Source organism: Canis lupus, chromosome 8 (genome assembly GCF_048164855.1).
Source record: "Canis lupus baileyi chromosome 8, mCanLup2.hap1, whole genome shotgun sequence".
Classification (NCBI taxonomy): domain Eukaryota; kingdom Metazoa; phylum Chordata; class Mammalia; order Carnivora; family Canidae; genus Canis; species Canis lupus.
The window spans coordinates 48996078-49009867 of NC_132845.1; the positions used below are offsets into that span (position 1 = coordinate 48996078).

At 43.0% G+C, this 13790-nt stretch overlaps 1 protein-coding gene across 2 annotated transcripts in view; it reads right to left on the minus strand.

The window, feature by feature from the left end:
• Positions 1-12213, minus strand: part of PARN (poly(A)-specific ribonuclease) — a 155413-nt gene extending 143200 nt beyond the window's left edge. For both annotated transcript variants that reach the window (XM_072835860.1, XM_072835859.1), the window contains exons 1-6: positions 12021-12213; positions 11503-11580; positions 9549-9628; positions 8997-9064; positions 8831-8912; positions 1012-1072 (exon numbers count right to left, since the gene is read on the minus strand). In XM_072835860.1, coding sequence (XP_072691961.1) covers positions 1012-1072; positions 8831-8912; positions 8997-9064; positions 9549-9628; positions 11503-11580; positions 12021-12039 — 388 coding nt within the window. In that variant the 5' untranslated portion in view covers positions 12040-12213. The remainder of the gene's footprint in view (positions 1-1011; positions 1073-8830; positions 8913-8996; positions 9065-9548; positions 9629-11502; positions 11581-12020) is intronic.
• Positions 12214-13790: the final 1577 nt, after the last annotated feature.

Genomic DNA, 13790 nt, shown 5'->3' on the forward strand with positions numbered 1-13790 from the left:
AAACTGTGTGCTCAAGCCCAGCTCATTCACTCACTGTGTTAGTCTGGGCTCCAAGAATCTTTCTCTTGCTATTTCCAAGTCAAAATCATCAATAAAAATTAAGAGGCAGCATCAGTGAGGCAAGTAAAAAACACCATGGCATGCGTTCTAAAGGGTTCACAAGACCATTTCGCTGATGGGAAGAGAATTTTGAGTCTATCTTCCAGTAGTTTTGTTGAGAAAACTCTCCTTCCTGAACTCAATAATTTGGCATTCACGGTGGAAAAGAATGTAACTTATGAGACAAATTAAAAGTAGTTATTGACCTTCCCACAGCAGCTGCTTAAAACCGTGGGGAAAACCAGAGGCTCTCCCAAACACTTGGAAGGCAAAACATTCTGGTGGGGACTTTACCGCCCAGTATTCACTCATGAATATTGGGTCACTTCCTTGACATAGCAGACGACTCCAGCTTTCAAAGCATCAGGGATATGAAATGAATGAGATGTGGTCCCTTTCCTCAGGGTGTCCACCCACCTGTCACACCAGCCAGTGAGCCAACATGACTATGGTCTATGCAGACTTTTTTTCTCCCATGAGAAACATTTCCAATTATAAAACAAGCGCTACTTGAAATGGGGAGTTTTCATTACAGCATTTCTAGCAGTTACTTTTTAATGTACTCTACCAGTTATCTCGCTGGAAGAAAACAAGGAAGTGTTCCCCTCAGGTGGCCTGTTAGGACCACTAAGTCACACCAGTAGGAGAATAAACCTCACCCAATAAAATCAGAAGTAAGTGAGGCCTTGTTAGAGAGAAATGAAGTAGTGTCTACTCTTCCCATTCAGCTCACAGGTGACAACGAGGCTAAAATTTTTAAAAGGCATGATGAAAGAATTTTTTAAAAACTCTAAGGCTGCACATGGTATACCAGGACTCTTGAGATTCTGTGTCAGACGGCAGGCACAAAAAGATAATTCTCAATCAAATCCAAATTTACAAGCTCTAAGGATAAGTCACATATAATCTTACCATTGCGGAAAACTTTATTAAAATCAAATCCTTGGCTTGCTAGAAAGTCAATGCTTGAGCTCTGAAACAGGAGTGAACAGAACATACATTTTGGTGATATTGGCGGCAGATATGTGAACAGAAGCAGGGAGGTAGCTCAGACATGTTAACAAAAACAGGCAGCCAAGGAAATAGCATGCCAGAGGTCAGAAAATTAGGCTTTCTACTCCAAGGCTGCCAAATAATCCATTCATTTAAACTATCTGGGCTCGGGACACCTGGGTGGCTCAGCAGTTGGGTGCCTGCCTTTGGCTCAGGTCGTGATCCCTGCAAAGAGCCTGCTTCTCCCTCTGCCTATGTCTCTGCCTCTCTCTCTCCCTCAGTCTGTGTCTCTCATAAATAAATAAATCTTTAAAACATAAATAAACTATCTGGGCTCTTCTTCTTTAGAGCTTATAAAACAAATATCCTTTGTTTCACAATATTTGAGAAAATTGTAAAGGCAAATACATATTCTCCCAAAAGGCAGAAAACTCCTGATCCTTGTACTGAGTAGGAAACTATAAAAAAAATAAAATGTACCGACATTCTCTTACCACCAGTTCACACTTAGAGTAGCTCACATGTGCAAGTAACACATCACAGTAGATTCTGAAAACCGAAAACGTTAGCTGGGCATTCTTTACATTCAAGATCAAAAATAGAGAAAAGTTCCCAGTACCAAGACCGATTACACAAACAATCTCAAACCTACTATAAGCTACACTATAGAAGTTTAAATGAAAACAGGGGATCCCTGGGTGGCGCAGCGGTTTGGCGCCTGTCTTTGGCCCAGGGCGCGATCCTGGAGACCCGGGATCGAATCCCACGTCGGGCTCCCGGTGCATGGAGCCTGCTTCTCCCTCTGCCTGTGTCTCTGCCTCTCTCTCTCTCTGTGACTATCATAAATAAATAAAAATTAAAAAAAAAAAAGAAAACATTAAGAAAATACTATGATACATGGCATCCACAAATGGCAAATCACAAAGTTCTTGACTCGATCTAACCAAAGAGCAGGAAATATGACCATAGCTACTCTAATTTCGTTTTTTTTTTTTAATATTATATTTATTTATTCATGAGAGACACAGAAAGAGAGGCAGAGACATGGGCAGAAAGACAACCAGGCTCCTAGGGAGAACCTGATGCGTGACCTGATCCCAGGACCCCAGGATCACACCCTGAGCTGAAGGCAGACACTCAACCACTGAGCCACCCAGGCATCCCTAGCTACTCAATTTCTTGTTTTAAGTCAGAACATGAGAGGGTGACACATCTTAGTCATTTTGATCTGGTTCCTCATAGAACTACCTTTCCTGAACTTTACTGTGTCAGGATACCAACATCCCAGATGAGGGACATTGTACCAGTCCCGTTACACTTGTGACAGTATTCACTTGAGACACATAGCTGAAGACAAGGTTTTCTGTATTTGTGATTGCTTTATGGTAATGAAAGTTGCATGTTCTCATGACCTCCTTTGCTCCGATCCTCTGGGCCACAGAAGTGTGGGTGTGTTTCCCCCAGCTCAGCTGCTAGAAAGCACAGAGATGAAGAGTGGAGACTTTCTCTGACACAAACTCTGTGTTCTAATCACACTGTACAAAGCACATCTTCATTTTTCTTTGCTTTCAATTTTTCCTTTACTCATTTTTTAGGTCTTGTGTCAAAAGGTAAATAACGAATTTATCTTTATTTGCCAACACAAATTCTTTTTAAAACCTGGCAGAGATGTAAAAAAGACTATCTTAAAAAAAAAAAAAAAAAGACTATCTTACCCTACCACCACCACACACATGTACACACGCACATGGCCTTCCATTAGTTCCAGGTTTTCTGTGGTTTGAAACGTGCAATTCCCCACCCCCACCCACATCTTCCCTTTTTATCCTGTTCTGAACCAAGACCCAATGTCTTCTGACTTGGACCACAACCCTCCTTTCTGTCTACCGTTCCTGAGTATTCTTTTTTTTTTTTAAGATTTTATTTATTTATTCATGAGAGACACACACACATAGAGAGAGGCAGAGACACAGGCAGAGGGAGAAACAGGCTCCATGCAGGGAGCCTGACGTGGGACTCAATCCCGGGTCTCCAGGATCACACCTTGGGCTGAAGGGGCGCTAAACTGCTCAGCCAACAGGGCTGCCCCGTTCCTGAGTATTCTTACAGCTCTGCCCACTGAAATACCCCATCACTGACAGAGGCACTAAAAGATGGACTAAGGAAAGGCCTTTCTGTCCCTGTCACTAGAGTCCAAAATATCCTAACTTCCTTCTCTTTAAATATCCAGCCAAAGGTTCATCTGTCCCTTTCTGAATCTATGTATTTTCCACTCAAACAACACCCTTCAGGTTATACAACTTAATGTCTTATTTAATGCCACTGAACTTAAAAACTACTTAAAATGCACTGGGTGTTATATTTTGGCAAACTGAATTAAAATAAAGTATTTTTCTAAAAAAGTACTTAAAATGATGGGGTGCCTGAGTGACTCAGTCAATTAAGCATCAGTCTTCAGCTCAGGTCATGGTCTCGAGATCCTGGAATCAAGCCCGATGGTGGGGAGCAGGGGGCGTCGGGGGGTGATGTCTCTGGTAGCAAGGAGTCTGCTTCTCCCTCTCCCTCTGCCCCTCCTCCCCACCCCCACTTGTGCACTCTAATAAAATCTTTTAAAAAAACCTACTTAAAATTATGAATTTTGTTATGTATTACTTACCATAATTTTTTTTTTAAATCCTAGAACCTACAAAATCTATTTGAAATTAGAATCCATGACCTTTGATTTGCCCTAATTACACCACTTTCAGGATTCAAAGAATGAGCACCGCTATTTGGGAGAACAATTTCAGGCATCCATCAAAATTTCATATGCAGACGCCCTATGAGTCAGCAACTCCCCTTCTAGGAAATCTGTCAAAAAATTCTATAGGGCGCCCGAGTGGCTCAGTCAGTTAAGCGTCTGCCTTCAGCTCAGGTCATGATCCCAGGGTCCTGGGACTGAATGAGCCCCAAGTAGGGAGCCTGCTTCTCCTTCTGTCCCTCCCCACCACTCATACCCTAATAAATAAATAAAATGTTTTTTAAATCCTATAAAAATACTCCTACATATCTGTGGCACCTAACTGGCTCAGTCAGTGGAACATACAACTCTTGATCACAGGGTGGTGAGTTCGAGTCCCTCACTGGATGTAGAGCTTACTTAAAAAGAAAAAATTCCTACATATACACCAACACATACTACACACGAATGTTTACAACACTGTTTAAAATAAGGGAACCTTTGGGGAGCCTGAGTGGCTCAGTCGGTTAAGCATCTCTTAGTTTCAATTCAGGTCATGATTTCAGGGTTGTAAGGTCAAGTCCCATGTCAGATTGCATGCTGGCCTAGGAGCCTACAGAGGATTCTCTCTCCCTCTGCCCCCTCCCCTGCTCTCTTTCTCTCAAAAGAAAAGGGGGGGGGAATCTTTGGAAAAGTTCTACATTCCAATTAAATAAATTACATACATCCACACTGTGAAATATGAAGAAACTGTGTTGAGTGGAAAATACATGTTACATAAAATATGAATATTAGGAATCTGTAAATATTTTAAAAAGATAAACATGTGTGTAGATCTATGGATACAGATGGTCCCCTACTTAACAATGGCTCATATTAAGATTTTTCCACTTCACAGTGATGCAAAAGCAGTATGTACTCAGTAGTAACTTTACGTTGAATTTTGAATTGGGATCTTTTCTGGGCCAGAGATATATACAGCACAATACTCTCTTATGATCCTGGGCAGTGGCAGCTTCCACTCAACCACACAAACACAAGCACTTAGAACCATTCTATACTCATGCAATCATTCCTCTTTTTTTTCTAAGATGTTATTTTTAAACCTTCATGAGGCTCAAACTCACAACCTTGAGATCAAGAGTTGTATGCTCTACTGACTGAGCCAGCCAGGCACCCTGCCCATACAACCATCCTACGTTTCACTTTCAATATGGTATTTGACAAATGATGAGACTGTTAACATTATATTACAAAATAGGCTTTGTGTTAGATGATTTTGCTCAATAGCAGGCTAATGTAAGTGTTCTGAGCACCTTTATGATGTTCAATAGGTCAGGGGTACCAAAAGCAGTTTTGACTTACAAGATTTCCAACTTTACAGTGAGTTTATTGGGACATGCCACCAATCTAAGTGGAAGAAATCTGTGTAGGAATACAAGTATATAAAAGTTAAGAAAGGGACGCCTGGGTGACTCAGTGGGTTAAGTGTCTACCTTCGGCTCAAGCCATGATCTCAGTGTCCTGGGATCGCCCACCCCCTGTTCATGCTCTGCCTCTCAAATAAATAACATAAAATCTTTAAAAAAAAAAAAAAAAGTCACGACAAAAGGAGGGAAGGAGGTGTCCCAGGGAAGAGGATATATTAAAACAAAACAGGGATCCCTGGGTGGCGCAGTGGTTTGGCGCCTGCCTTTGGCCCAGGGCGCAATTCTGGAGACCCGGGATCGAATCCCACGTCGGGCTCCCGGTGCATGGAGCCTGCTTCTCCCTCTGCCTGTGTCTCTACCTCTCTCTCTCTGTGTGTGCCTATCATAATAAAATAAAAATAAAAATAAAAATAAAATAAAATAAAATAAAATAAAATAAAATAAAAAAATAAAATAAAATAAAATAAAAAATAAAAAAAATAAAAAAGAAAGCCATCTCTTATAAAAAAAATAAAAAATAAAAAAATAAAACAAAACAAAACAAAACTCATTTTTTTACTCTATAGATAGCAGCAATGCTCTGATATTTCACAATCATTTATGTATCTTCAGTGAATTCAACATTTGAGGCTCGACTAGAAAAATAAAAAGGAGAAGAAAAAGAGATGAAAACAATGTAAATGCCTAAATACAGAAAAGAAATTGACAAATGCCAGAAAGGAAGGAGGCAAGGGGCTGGGCGAAATGGGTAAAGGGAAATGGAAGGTAGAGGCTTCTAGGCATGGATTGAATAAAGTCATGGGAACACAATAATATTTTAATAGCCTTGTTCGGTGACAGGTGGTAGCTATACTTGTGAGCACACCATGACATATAGAGATGCCGAATCACTATGTTGTATACCTGAAACTAATGTAATACTATTTATCCATGTACTCAAAAAAAATTTTTTTTAAGATTTTATTTATTCATGAGAGACACAGAGAGACGAGGGGGGCAGAGACATAGGCAGAGACAGTAGCAGGCTCCAGGGAGGGAGCCCAATGTGGGACCCGATCCCAGGACTCCAGGATCACACCCTGGGCTAAAGGCAGACGCTTAACTGCTAAGTCACCCAAGCATCCCAAAATTTTTTTTTACATAATGTGAATCCCTCCTATTCCACTGGACAGGAACAGCCCCTGGGAGAGTGTGTGGTTCTTAGTCAGCCTGTTCTTCCCTTTCCTGCCTAGTGTGTAAGCAACTCACTGTGTGTACAGATGTTTATTTTTCAGAAGAACCTATTATGTTACTCTACTTCCAAACCCTATCTGTTTTAAGGGTGATAAGAGCTTTCCAAGAGTGTTTTCACCCCGCTCTCTGACTTTAGAAACTAACTCCCTTGTAAGATGCAACTCTGCCCTAGAATTTTAAATAAAACAGATACCACAGTGGATGGAGAACCCGAAAAAAAAAAAAAAAAAAAACTAAAAATTCAAAGATATTATCATTCACCTTATCCATACAATTCACAAGTTTACATACTAAATTTAAACCTTTTCTCTGCCTTTGCTTTTTCCAGACTAAAAAATTGCAATGTTGATTCCATTGTCCATTTTGTTTTTTAAAGATTTCATTTATTTATTTGAGAGATAGAGAGTGTATGCACACATGTGTATCCAAGCGATGGGGGGGAGGGGGGGAAGCAGAGGGAGAGGGACAAGCAAACTCCACACTGAGCACAGAGCCTAATTCAGGGCTTGATCTCACGACCCTGAGATCATGACCTGATCCAGAATCGGATGCTTAACCGAATGCACTACCCAGGCACCCTCCATTGTCAATTTTAGACAGGAGTCTCTGGCCTATCCAAATCCATCATATCTTTTTGTTTGTTTTTTAAGGAGTGGGCTGGCAACTAGAATTGCATTAAGTGTTCCAGGTGTAGCCACAGAATACCTTTGTGTGACGGGCAGAGTTCTTCTGATCCACTTCCAGGGCATATCCTAGAGTATCAGTACTTTTGTTGGTATTTAGAACAAAGCATCACCCCTAAGGTGTCTCATTGCCAATATCTGCTTTTGCATAATCGATGCCTGCCTAAAGTTGCAGAAGCCATGTACATTTCTCTCTTCTCCTGATATCGCTAGAAAAATTTTATCCACACCAACTGCCAAACAGAGCCTATTTTTCTCTCATTGAGAATCAACAAATACTATTTAATTAGTATCCCCTAATAAGGTAGTTGGTAAATAACTATTAACTGAATGCAGGATAAAGGCCTACTTGCTAATTTAAGAAACCAGGTTACAAGACCAAAATTCCCTTCCCCTTTCCTCTTCACCCCAGGCATATGATTAACTCATAATTTCACTTGCCTTATTATAGAAAGAATCTGGCATGGCTCAGTAGGTCAGAAGCCTATGCTCCAGGCTCCATTACTACTTACAGGCAGAAGAGAAGAAGGATGGCAAAACTCAAATGAACATTGCTGAGAATTGAGCACCCAAGATAGTAAAGGAAAAGAGATCAACACTTGTCTCTAATCACATATCCACACACTACATCACTTATTTACATCCTCCTTATGCTTTATAACAGATTATTAAGAGAACAGAAAGAGAGAACTGATATTTACTGAGTGGCTACCAGGTGAGCTACAAAATCCTAAAGGTGATGTTCTTTTTTTTTAAAGATTGTATTTATTCATTAGAGACACAGAGAGAGAGGTAGAGACATAGGCAGAGGGAGAAGCAGGCTCCCTGATCCCAGGATCCCGGGATCAGAACTTGAGCCGAAGGCAGACGCTCAACCACTGAGCCACCCACGTGCCCCTAAAGGTAATATTCTAAAGGTAATGTTCTAAATCCTTACCTTGGTTCATAAAAGTATCCCCTCTCCTCCTCCAGAGGAAACTGTGGACTCTCTTAACTGGGACACTTGGGTAACAGAACTGAGAAAATGCACTTTAGGCCCTTCTGGGTTCTCTTTTTAAACAGGATACACATATACTCTGTTACTCTAGAAAATAAAGCCCTACCCTTGGAGATGTGTACATAGAGAATGGGGCAGGAAAGCCTGAAGGACCTGATTTAAAGGTTCAAATCAGGGGGAGGATATTAAAAATCCCAAACAGAAACACATTACAAACCCATGTTCCCAAAGTCAGCTTTGCTAGTAATAAACCTCATGTTCGGGTTTCCACCTGTTTACCTATTGCTCTTACCCCTTGATTCTAAAGGAAGGAGGAAAAGAGCAGTGTCATTAAAAGCGGTATCATTAATTTGCAATCCTAAGGGTGTTTGCTAAAAACTGAAAGTTAGTGGTAGAACCAAATTTTTAAAAGAATTCTGGGGGGAACCCTGGGTGGCTCAGCAGTTTAGCGCCTGCCTTTGGCCCAGGGCGCGATCCTGGAGTCCCAGGATCGAGTTCCGCATCGGGCTCCTGGCGTGGAGCCTGCTTCTCCCTCCTCCTGTGTCTCTGCCTCTTTCTCTTTTTCTCTGTCTCTCATGAATAAATAAAATCTTAAAAAAAAAAAATTCTGATTCCACATTTCCGCACTTGCCTCATCAGCACTTCATAACAGAAGAAAATCAGTTATGCTACCAACCTGACAAACAAACTTGACATCTGGTGAGGACCTATTGAAAGGTTTCGGGAATACATAGAAGTTAAATGACTTTGTTATATACCTGCGGGAAAGAAGACAAAAGGAGACTTAGTGGGTTACATGACTCCATGAAAAAAGAAATCTGCCGCTTGTTAAAACAACCTACTTTGAATCTGTGTAGTCATACTTAAAAGTGCAAAGGCCAAACTGAAACAGCAAAAAGTCCATGGAATGCTGGAAAAGGGAAACAAAACACCGTCAAATGAGCGTTGTATATTCAACGTGAGCATCAGTACTCTCAATCAGGTGGGCTTTCTAACTACTCAATTTGACTTTTAACAGAATACTTTCGATTACAACAGATTACACATTGCTCATCAGAAGCATTATTAATTTACATATGCTTCTTAATTCCTTTCCCAATTAAACACCTATCTACCAACCAAGAGCAAGAGCATCATCTTAGGCCTATTTCCAAATGATTAAAATAACCCCCTTGTATTTCCTACATATCAAATTAACACTGAAAATACTAAGCCTTCCCCAAAATGTTTTCCAGCAAACAATTATTTTTGCTGTTATTTTTAACATCACTAAAATACATTTCATAGCTGGGGTAGAGAATTTAACATGCAAGTTTCATGATGATATTTCTTTATAATTCAACGTAAGGAAGACCAATATGGGGGGAAAAAGATGTTTGAACACATCCACTTACCTTTTTAAGCTTCTGATACCTTTCTTCTGGAGTGTCAAAACCATTTGTTAGTGCAGTGACTGAAGGTCCATCACTGATTCCTAATTTTAAGAAAAAAAGGTCAGTCCACTATTCAACAGCACATAATTTCCTGTTCTTATGAATTAAGATTAATCGGAAGTGCTCCTTACTTTACTTTTCCAAAATGAGAATTAATTTCACTGGCCATCAAGCTAAACACCGTAATAATGGATTTAGAGATGTGAATGCTTTAATTTGATCATATGCAGTACTACTGTCTAAAATAGGTTTCAAAGGTGCCTGGGTGGCTCAGTAGGTTAAGTGTCTGCCTTTGGCTCAGATCATGATTCTGGAGTCCCACTCAGTGGGGAATCTGCTTCTCCCTCTGTCCCTCCCCCAGCTTGTGTGTGCGCACATATGCACTCTCTCAAATAAAGATTCTCTAAAAATTAATAAAATAAGTTTTAAAACACAATAATGATTTAAGAAAGCAATCTGTAGGGCAGCCCTGGTAGCTTAGCGGCTTAGCACCACCTTTGGCCTAGGGCATGATCCTGGGGACCCGGGATCGAGTCTCGCATTGGGCTCCTTGCATGAAAGCCTGCTTCTCTCTCTCTCTCTCTCTCTCTCTCTGTGTGTGTCTCTAATAAATAAATAAATCTTTTTAAAAAAAGCAAGCAATCTGTAGGATTTTTTTTTAATTTTTTTATTTATTTATGATAGTCACACAGAGAGAGAGAGAGGCAGAGACACAGGCAAAGGGAAAAGCAGGCTCCATGCACTGGGAGCCCGACGTGGGATCCGATCCCGGGTCTCCAGGATCGTGCCCTGGGCCAAAGGCAGGCGCTAAACCGCTGCACCACCCAGGGATCCCCAATCTGTAGGATTAAATAAGTTTTGTTGCTTTCTAAAGGATTAACGCGTAGTCAGACATCCAGCAATGTTGAAGTATATTATTGTTAGAATATCAGTCTTGATCAACAGTTTGTAGTAATATCTATACAACAAAGAAATTTTGAAGGTCACAGAGAAAAATGATTTCTGGTGAAAACTCAGCTTCCTAGGGAACTGACTCCAACTAGAAACCTCAGGCTTAACGGTGAGTATCATATTTACCCGAGCACGGATTCCTTCAGAAATGGGTTAAATTTTTAAACACATAAAGTCAGGTAGCAAAAGTGGGTACCTGCACCAATTGTTCATAATGACTTCAACAACTCAGAAGTTAGTCCTCTATCCCCAAAGGGGGGGGGGGGGCTTTGCAATTTTAAGTGTTGATAATTAACACACACACACACACATTCATGCTGAGGTAGGCAATAAACACTTCCACCAATGCATAAAGGAATACCTTCATTTACCTATAAGAGCCTGATCCTAAAGTCAAGTCACAAGGGAAAAACACTGTATGATTCCACTTACAGGAAGTGCCTAGAGTAGTCAAATTCATAGATAGAGAAAGAATGGCTGCTGGCTGCTGGCTGCTGGAGGCAGCAGGGAGGGGAAAATGGAGAGAATTACTGTACAATTAGTACAGAGCTTCAGTTCAGGAAAATGTTAAAGTCCTGGAGATGGATGCAAGACGAGCTGAATGTGCTTAATGCCAATGCATTATGAAATCCATTTCAAGATGGTTAAAATAGTAAATTTTATGTCATGTGTATTTTACCATACATACACACACACACACACACACACACACAAAGCCTGACCTCAATCCTACCACGTGCATGTCAAACAACTTTTAAGCTGTGCCCAAATCAAGATCTCGATCTGCAACCCTCATGGAGCTTCAACAATCCCAGAGCCACCGCACCTCTTCCAGGCCTAAACGGAGAGTTCTACAACGCCCAAGGCCACAAACAAGGAGGAGTGGCCAGCAGGCTCGGGGTCTGACCGTCGGGAAGAGCCTTGGCTACGCATTGCTAGCTCCTGGCTTACAAGCGAGGGATACCTGAAAACTCCCCATCGATGGCGAAGAAGTCGGCCTCCTCTATGGCCTCGTACACTTTGTGAAGGTTACTCTTAAAATCTGTGAAGAAACCGAGAAGAGGCTCAGAACCGGTGGCCTGGCTTCCTGCCCAAGAGCTCCTAACGGGAGAGGAAGGAAGGGCTGGGGAGACTCTGAGACCTCGGGCGGGAGGAGGGCAAGGCGGAGAGTATGAAGTCCCCGAGGGGTGCACGGCTAGAGGGGGGCAGGTCCCCGGTGGGTGTACCGGCCCACAGGAGGGCACGTGGGGGTGGGTGCTCTCAGGCCACAGAGGGGAGGGGGGACGCCCGGGCAGGAGGGCACGGGACAGAGAGGGGCAGGCCCCCCCCCCCAGAAAAAGCTCACAGACTTAAGGGGAGGCAAACCCCTAAGGGGCTGCCCCAGCCCCAAGGCCCCGCCAAGCAAACCGGCCCCGGCCTGGGCCTAGCAGGCCGGGTGACGGGGGTCCGTGGGGCTGGGGGAGGTGCACGCAGGACACGCACTGCTCCTGATTATCTCCATTCTGCAGAGTGGCCAGAACCGCGGCCCCGCCCGGGGCCCGCCTCAGCCGTTCTACTCGCAAAGTTCCGCGGGGACCGCAGCAGCAGGCAGCGGAGGTGGCGGCGGCGGAGACCGCGGCGGCGACTTCCGGAAACAGCGCGCGCCGGCGCGCGTCACGTGAGCCTGCGTCACGGCGGGGGCGGGGCCGAGCGGGGCCCTAGCGCCTCCTTCCAGGGAGAGGGGAGGGGCGTGGCCATGGGCATCCCCGACGCGTGGTCTATCTCGCCCGCGAGGCCGGGCGTAGGACAGTCCCTTCAGAAGAAGTGTGTTCGTGTCTTAACCCCCGGTGAGGGAGCACGTAGTCCCTGGAGACGTTATGTGCCTCACATAAAGTGAGGAAGAGGAGGCAAGGTCCCTGCCCCGTTGGAGCTTCCCTTGGGACGGAAGGGGAAGGGCAGGCAGGAATCAAACTTGCCACTTGGAAATGCAATCAGCGCTGTGAAGAGGAGGCTGGTGCTACCATAAAAATAATGGGAGGGGGGGCAGCCCGGGTGGCTCAGCGGTTTAGCACCGCCTGCGGCCCAGGATCCTGGAGACCCAGGATCGAGTCCCACATCGGGCTCCCTGCATGGAGCCTGCTTCTCCCTCTGCCTGTGTCTCTGTCTGTCTCTGTCTCTCTCTCTCTCTGTCTCATGAATAAGTAAATAATATCTTTAATAATAATGGGAGGGGAGGAAAAAAAAGAATAGGAGGGAGGGCTATTTAAGAGAGGCAAAGAATGCAAACCTGAGACTTTTCGTTTTAAGATTTTATTTATTCAGGAGAGACACCTAGAGAGGCAAAGACATAGGCAGAGAAGTAGGCTCCCTGCGGGGAACCTGATGCAGGACTCCATCCCAGGACCCCAGGATCAAGACCTGAGCCAAAGGAGGTGCCCCCCCCCCCCCCCCCGCCAAAGCTGAGACCTTTATCTGCTGCCGTAGTCAATGGGACTGGCGAATGAAAACAGAGGAGCTCTTGCTGGTTAGGCTGATTGGGAGTATACCGTTGAATCTCAGAGCCTACAATGGTGTTGATACACAGTAGATGCTCAATAAACCTAGGCTGAGTGCATGAATTCACTTTTATCTTTCACAAAAGCCGACTCTGAAGTTGATTGGAGGACCTGCTTTCCATGGCTAGGTCGACCATTGATTGGGTCTGGAGGTATTCAACCTTCCTAAATCTCAATTTTCTCATTCATTAAATAGGGTTGAAGATAAGTGGTGATAATGTCTGTGAATTTTAGAGTACTGTATAAATAAATGTAGATATGATTGGAGTTTTGACTTGTCACAATTCCCCTGCATTCACATCTCTTAGTTTGAGATATAGTGTGTAAAAAAATTTTGCATGTTTTTTGAAAAAAATAATCGTTTTCCCCAAAAAGGAGGTATTAAGTATTCTAAAGCACACACAAAAGGGTCTGGACATGTTTTCCCCACCAATTCCCTCCACAAGTTCATTTCTCTGGCCTCATTCAATAGAAATTTCCATATAGGTAATTATGTTCACCATCCCCAGTGTGAACAGCAGAGACTAAGTGTGAATTCTAGAGTTCAGATGGAACGGGAAGGAAAAAAACATATGTTAGGTAGTCAAACTTCAGGTTTGAAATATCTCTCTGCCTTCTCGTCTCAGCTTAAAAAGTCCAATACAGAGACTACTAGACACATATGGCCACTTAAATTTAAATTTCAAGTAATTTAAATAATTGTAAGTAATTTAAAACC